Here is a 6,855-nt window from a genome sequence, read left to right as displayed (position 1 = left end):
CTCTGTGGCAGCTGGGCTCAGCCTGACGCCCTCAGGAGAGTTTTCTGAGCTGACGGCCTGTTTCTTGCACCCAAGGCCACGGTTTCCCATCCTGTGATATCTGTTCAGATGAGAGTCGGTCCCTGGGCACTCTGGTGGGCCTGGAGGTGCTTCTAGGGGACCCTGCAACACCTCTGGGTCTGGTGGTGCTGCCCACTTGCTTCCAGTTTCCCTTGTTGTGCAGGGCATGGGCAGAGCCTTGGGACAGTCCCTGGTGATGAAGCACAGAGAGCGATTGCTGGGTTGGGACACTGCCACCTCCAGAGCCTGCCTGGCACGTCTGCAGGCGGGGCAGGAGAATATGCCGTTCCCAGAGAGTCCCTGGGGCGTCCCTTGCTCTGGCCGCTAGCTGGGACTGTGTGGCTTTCACACCTTCTCCTTCGCAGGGGGAAACCTCAGTGGAGACCAGCACTACGGAGCCCGAGTGGAACGAGCAGATCAGCTTCATCGAGATGTTCCCACCTCTGGCCAGGAAGATAAAAGTCCAGGTGCTGGATGATGCCAATGTTGGGGATGTGGCCATCGCTACCCACTATGTTGACCTGCAGCAGATCTCGGACCCCGGCAGGAATGGTGAGGCTGCCCCTGGGGCAGGGCATCCTGCTCGGCCACGGTGGTCTCCTGGCGGTGGGAAGCAGGAGTGGCTGAAGCATGCTGACATCCCTGTGTCCTGGGCTCTCTTCTTGGGGAAGGGTCTCTCCGCAGCAGCACCCCGTGGTGTGCTCAGACCTTGTCCCTGTTGCTGCAGGCTTTAACCCCACGTTCGGCCCAGCCTGGGTGAACCTGTATGGCTCCCCCCAGAACTCAGCTCTGCGGGACATCCACAGGGACCTCAATGAGGGCATGGGCGAGGGCATCTTCTACCGTGGGCGCATCCTTATGGCCATCACAGTGGAGATCTTCAGCAGCCCCAGCGCGGCAGAGAGGAAGGTTGGGGACAAGATGAAAGGCGCCCTAAGCAAACTGAAGTTGAAGAAGAAAAGCAAAAAGTCCAAAGAGGAAGCCAAAGAACGGATCCAGCTGCAGGGAGAGGAGGAGGCTGGGGGCTCTCAGGAGTCTGAGCAGCCCGGGGAGGTCACTGTGGAGGTGGAAGAGCTTCATCCGCTCCCTGAGGTGAGTCCTGCTGTGCGGTCGTGGCAGACCCACAGCAGTCTGCAGCGTGGGGCAGAGGCGGTGGGATTACTTGCTGGTGTAACGGTGCTGGAGCAGAGCCAGCCTGCCCATCCAGGGCTCTGAGCCTCTGCGAGGGCCCATGCTGCAGCTGCAGCCCCAGACTGCCTCCCGCAGTAAGGCTGAAGCATCCCCGCGTGCTCTGCCGTCCTGGTGCAGGGAGGACGCTCACGTGGGTGTTATCGCCAGGGCACAGCTTATTTCAGCTTGTTCTTCTTGTCCCCTGGAGCCAGGGAGGTGTTAGCTGGTGCTGGATCTCTGCTTGGCCTGGGAAGGGCAGGCACGATGCAGCCGTGTGGGTACAGCAGCCATCCCTTAGCCTACAAACCTGCTCAGTGATTTCACACGAGCTTCAGCCAAAACCATGGCTCTGCTCTAACCCTCTGGGAGATCCAAGAGAACTTGTCCTGCTCATGGCAGCCCAGCAGTGGTGACTTCAGCAGCATCCCACTGGTGTCCCTTGGGAGGCTGGTCGGCACTGGCCGTGCCCTGGTGCTCTCCAAATTTCTGCTGAGGCAGTGTTCTGGCACACGAGGCTCTCGGGCTGATTTCTGTCTCCTTGCTCAGAATGCTTTGGGGAGAAAGGAGGAATTTCTTCTCTTTGCTGCCTTCTTTGAAGCCACTATGATGGACTCCTCTCTCGGCTCCAAACCTGTCAGCTTTGAAGTCTCTATAGGTGGGTATTCCCCAGGGCTCCCTGTCCAGAAAGTACAGGAACGGTGTGATTCAGTCTCTGACAGCACTGCAGTCCGAAGGTTCCAGCCTTCGCAGAGCTTGTGCCTCCAAATCAGGAGCTCAGGAAGGATGGGGAGGAAGCCGGGGAGTGCGCACCGAGCGTTAATGACCTGAAAGGTCTGAGTGCTCTCCTGTGGGACTAGATTTGCAGTACTTGTGTGAACTGCCTGTTGGGGACAGTGGTTGAAGCTCTGCTGGGAAGCGTGGGTGAGAAGAGGTAGGAGGGTTTGGGAGCAAGAAAGGGAAGCAGAGGAGGGGAAGCTGGGATCCCGGGGTTGGCCGTGTGGTACTGAGGGGCCGTGACAGTGGGTGATGGGGAAGCAGTAGCAGGAGAGCAGGTCCAAGCCCCCACCTACTAAGCGGGATGAGTGAACATGCTTGATGCTGAGAAGTCTTCCTGAGTGACTGCTGCTGACCCCAGGGAGGCAGTTCGTGGGCACTTGGTGGAGCTGGTGGAACTTGAAGACGTGCACAAGGACTTCTTTGCAGTTGCCCAGCTCCCTTTCTGACGACCTGGTCATCCCTGTGATCCCTAAATGGTTGAATGCTACTGAACTGCTAGTTCCCAAAGCACTGCGTGCCCGTGTGCTTCTCTTGGCAGGATGGTTGTGCTCAGGTTTTGCCAGTTAGCAAACTCGTTTAACAGCGATCCCTCTTACCTGTTTACTGTTCAATGCTTAACTTCAAGGAAACTACGGCAAAGCTGAAGAGGTTGTGACCAAAGTAGGGAGAAAAGTGGAAAAGGGAGAGGTGAAAGAAGAAAAGCAGCCCTTGCTGGACCCTGGTTCAGATGGTGAGCTGGATGTTGAAGTCCTGGCCCCAGCTTCAGCAGCACTGAACAAGTCGGTGACGAAGAGCCAGAGACCAGAGCCCACGGAGCATGACAGGTGGGTCTTCTTCGTCCTTTCCCACCTGCCCTGGCCTTGCCCCAGCTTCCCAGACTGGTTATTCCAGACGTTATTAGAGATCTGCTCAGCAGAGCGAGTGCTGTGCAGGTGTTTTTCCTCTTTAAAGCCCTGTGGCTGCCACTGCCCAGTAGCCCTCCAGGTCCTACGGTGTCTGCCTGATGTGTGCAGGCAGCCAAGGACAGAGTGCCAGGGAAACTGTCACCCGTCAGTAACGCAGTCCCTTTTCTGGTTAGCGAGCAGCGTCCTGAGGGCTTGATTCCAGTGAGGAGGAAGGGGAGAGGTACCCTGGCACGTGCTGTCCTGTGCTGGGCAGGCAGGACGCGTACACCAGTTTGCTCTGGGAATGCTGCTGGGTTTGTCTCGCAGGCTGGACAGTGTCTTGGTGTTCGCGTTGGGAGCCCTGTGCCTGCTGTGACTCAGTCCGATAGCAGCAGGAAATCGTGGCAGCATCCCACAGTCCCGTCAGCCTCATTCGTCTGGGCATGTGCTGTCAGGAACCCTGTGCCCTGGCTGGGGATGCCAAGAGGCAGATCCAGCAACTTGCATCCACGTCCGTGGTGCGGAGCCCAATGCAGCCAGTTCTTTGCAAGGAGGACAGAGCCCCGGTGTTGCCTGCTGCGCTGGCTGTGACATGGCACGTGCTTTCTGCAAGCAGAGCTGTAACCTCCTGTGCCTGCTGCCCTTAGGTCCTACAGCTGCCTGCCCATGACACACGAGAAACCCTGCGTGTACGTGTGGAGCTACTGGGAGGATCACACCTGGAGACTCTGCATTTCCAACTGGATTGTCAAGCTGGCGGAGCGCCTGGTAGCGTGCTCAGGGTGTCTGTCTGCGCACAGTCTTTCCTGGCGCGCTCTCCTTGCAGTGCAGGCGGTTGTTCCGCGAGACGTTTGCCATCCTCGCCCCCCACATGAGCCTGTGTCTCTCGCAGGGGCTCAGTCCCACCCGCCCTTTAGCAGCGTGGGGCAGGGCAGTGAGCGCAGAGCCGCTGCCTGTGCAGTGCCACAGTGCAGGTGACACCACGTCTGTGACGCAAAGCTCCGCTCCTCTGGTGGCAGTCCTGAGCTGCCTGTGCCCTGGGAGATGCTGCTATAAGCGGACTCACCCTTGGGTGTCATCAGTGAGGCGCAGTCTCTTCCCAGGGCCTCCTCTGTCCCTCCTGGGCTCAGAAATCTGAAAGCAGAGCTTGCCAGAGGCTGCTCAAGGACTGAGAAACAAGGCGTTGAAACCACCAGCGTTCGGGTTATCCCGGGCTCCAGAGAGTCCCTGGCAGCACAGCGCTGACCTGCCGCTCTCCCGCGATGCCCAGCTCCGCAGAAGGGCACAAGCCGCTTGTGGCAAAGGTGTCCTTGTGATCTTTTGCCCTGACCCTGCAGCCAGGCGCAAGCTCCTTGAACATTGTGCTTTCCCCACAGGAGCAGGGGCTGGACAATGTGGAGAAGCTCGTGAGAGGGCCAAAGGCTAAAGCAGAAGAGCGGCTCAGAGAGGTGCTGGAGGAATTTGTAGCTGGATGCAGGTTGGTAGGGCCCTGACCTCCAAAGTTTTCTTGCTCTCAGGTTAGGAGGCCACGCCGCGTTCTGCCTGGGTTGTGCGCAGCCTGCTCTCCTGTCCTCCTCAGCGGGATGAGCAGAAGGAAACCAGGACAACCTGGGGAAGAGACTCTGTAGCTCTTCAAGCTTGGGGAGGAGACCCCGGTCCTGGGAAGCACAGGCATAGCAGGCTGCATCCTCGCTGTTCCTGGTCTCCTGGGTGTTTTCTAAACGTTAGGACATTTCCTTCATGCTCTTCAGTCACGCAGACTAGAGACTAGTGTTTCAACCGCTGCGACTGCGCGGGGGGGTCCGGTACATACTTCAGTCCCCAGCCTTATGACGGTGACAGTAGAGGGGCAGCCTTGGGTGCCGAGCAGTCCCCAGCGTACCTTCCACGTCAGAAAGCTTCAGAAGAGAGGGCATTGCAGAGAGGGGGTTTCTGAGGCAGCTGGGTTAGTACCAGGGATTTGGAGCTTGTGCTGCTGCTGTGTGAGCTGTGCTCTGCCCCTGGGTGCGGGGACTGCAGAGCCTGTGCTGCTTTCCTCGTTGCAGGCAATATTCACTCAGCGCAGAGAGAAAAACAATGACACGTCCCAACAACCTCGACAGATGTCGGACAAAATACCTGATGCGCAACATCGTAAGCTGTGGGGCTTGGGGGTGCTGCCGGGATCCCATGCTAACCCTGCTCTGGGGAATGCTTCGGGAGGACCAGCTAGAATTGATGCTAAGAAGGAAATCTGGGGCTCAGACTCATGGTATCAATCACATGGTATCAATTACTGCAGCAGCTCCCACTTCTGCTCAGAGCCATACAGCTTCCAGACAGGGAGCAGAGGCAGGGACTGGCCATGGCTGCCACCAGTTTTACACAGATGCTGTGCCCTGATGCCATCCTTCGTCTCCTGTGGGGCATGTGTGGCTGAGCACGTGTGCTGCTGCCCACTGGGTTGCTGGAGGCCTTTTGGTGCAGCCTGTTCCTGCAGACAGTTTTGGGGGAGCTCACTGAGACCCGCTGCTGCTCGAAACTTGGCCCATAGGCTGGGTACCCTTCCATCAGATCGACAGCAGCCGTTCACCTGCCTGTCCCCAAAAGGGCAGCATCTAGGCACCCTGTCCTGCAGACAAAGCTAGGGAGCTGGAAGAGAGCAGTCGCGCACCCTCCACCACAGCACCACAGCGCGTGGCTGAGGTCGTTGTCAGACTAGATCAGGCTACAAAGCTGTGAAAGTCTGACCAAAGTGAAATGACAGGAGCAGGAGATGAAATTCAGGGTCCCAGCTCCCCTCCCTCTTCCTCCCTGGACATCATCACCTGAGCTATGGTGAAGGTACTCTACTGAGTCCGAGATTCTCTCAAAGAGAGAACCAGCCCAAGAGGTGAGTTTTCTGGCCTTGTCAGTCCCTGTTGGGTTTGTGCCCTGAATTCCTTCAGGATGGCATTACCGGTTTTGGCTCGCCACAAAGCCTCTTCTCAGATGTGTACACTGTCAGCTGATGGACGTGAAAGCCCAGCCCCACCTTAGAGTTTCCTCCGTCTTCATATTCCGATACTTCTGTGGTCCCACGTTGCTCCCTGTGCAAAGCCTCCCCCAGGCACTGTCTGGAGGCTTAGACCACCAGCTTCTGAAATATTTATTCCTTATACATCTTTCTGCACCAAATGATGCAAAGGCTTCGTGGACTTCTGTTACCGGTGTCTGTTACTGGTATCGGCAGGGCTGATGACTTACTGGAGCCTGCAGTTCCTGGCACCCTTCACTAAACAGCTTGCAACAGGTTCATGGAGTTTTGCTCTCAGCAGCTGCTGTGGAGGTCGGGGCGTGATGGAGCAGGATGGGTGCAATCGGCACGTGGGCGCCTCCCTGCAGAGCCCACGCGCGACGTGCCTGGGTCGCGGCCGGGCGTGTGACGGCCATGCTCTCTTGTTCAGATCCTGTGTGCAAAGCAGGGGCTCCGTGTGAAGCGGCGGCTGACTCGAGCCAACGTCAAGGAGAAGATTAAGGAGACAAGGAGGGTCCTGGCAAAGCTGCGTTTCCTGGCTAAAGAGGTACCGCTGCCGCTGGGCACTCAGTTTCTGAGCAGGAGAGGGACGGGAAGGAGAGGGCACTGGGCTGGCTGCCGGGGTGCTCACTCGCCTGAGCTGCAGCTTTTTCTCTTCTGTCCTTCCTTGCTGTGTCAAATCCCAAGTTCCAGCTGCTGGGAGTTACAGCATTTCCTGTGATGGCTCTTATGAGGGCTGAGGCTTGGCAGATTCGGCCGCTGGGCACTCAGTTTCTGAGCAGGAGAGGGACGGGAAGGAGAGGGCACTGGGCTGGCTGCCGGGGTGCTCACTCGCCTGAGCTGCAGCTTTTTCTCTTCTGTCCTTCCTTGCTGTGTCAAATCCCAAGTTCCAGCTGCTGGGAGTTACAGCATTTCCTGTGATGGCTCTTATGAGGGCTGAGGCTTGGCAGATTCGCAGGGCTGCTGGTG

At 57.9% G+C, this 6,855-nt stretch overlaps 1 protein-coding gene across 1 annotated transcript in view; it reads left to right on the top strand.

The window, feature by feature from the left end:
• Positions 1–6,855, top strand: part of LOC104498080 (fer-1-like protein 4) — a gene marked incomplete at its 5' end in the record, with an annotated part of 35,040 nt that overhangs the window by 5,402 nt on the left and 22,783 nt on the right. Inside the window, 8 exons of the mRNA XM_010141416.1 lie at positions 426–612; positions 788–1,152; positions 1,777–1,885; positions 2,633–2,831; positions 3,539–3,659; positions 4,268–4,368; positions 4,937–5,024; positions 6,317–6,433. Coding sequence (XP_010139718.1) covers positions 426–612; positions 788–1,152; positions 1,777–1,885; positions 2,633–2,831; positions 3,539–3,659; positions 4,268–4,368; positions 4,937–5,024; positions 6,317–6,433 — 1,287 coding nt within the window. The remainder of the gene's footprint in view (positions 1–425; positions 613–787; positions 1,153–1,776; positions 1,886–2,632; positions 2,832–3,538; positions 3,660–4,267; positions 4,369–4,936; positions 5,025–6,316; positions 6,434–6,855) is intronic.

Source organism: Buceros rhinoceros, unplaced genomic scaffold, assembly GCF_000710305.1.
Source record: "Buceros rhinoceros silvestris isolate BGI_N320 unplaced genomic scaffold, ASM71030v1 scaffold5758, whole genome shotgun sequence".
Classification (NCBI taxonomy): Eukaryota; Metazoa; Chordata; class Aves; order Bucerotiformes; family Bucerotidae; genus Buceros; species Buceros rhinoceros.
This window is presented reverse-complemented; position numbering and strand designations above follow the sequence as displayed.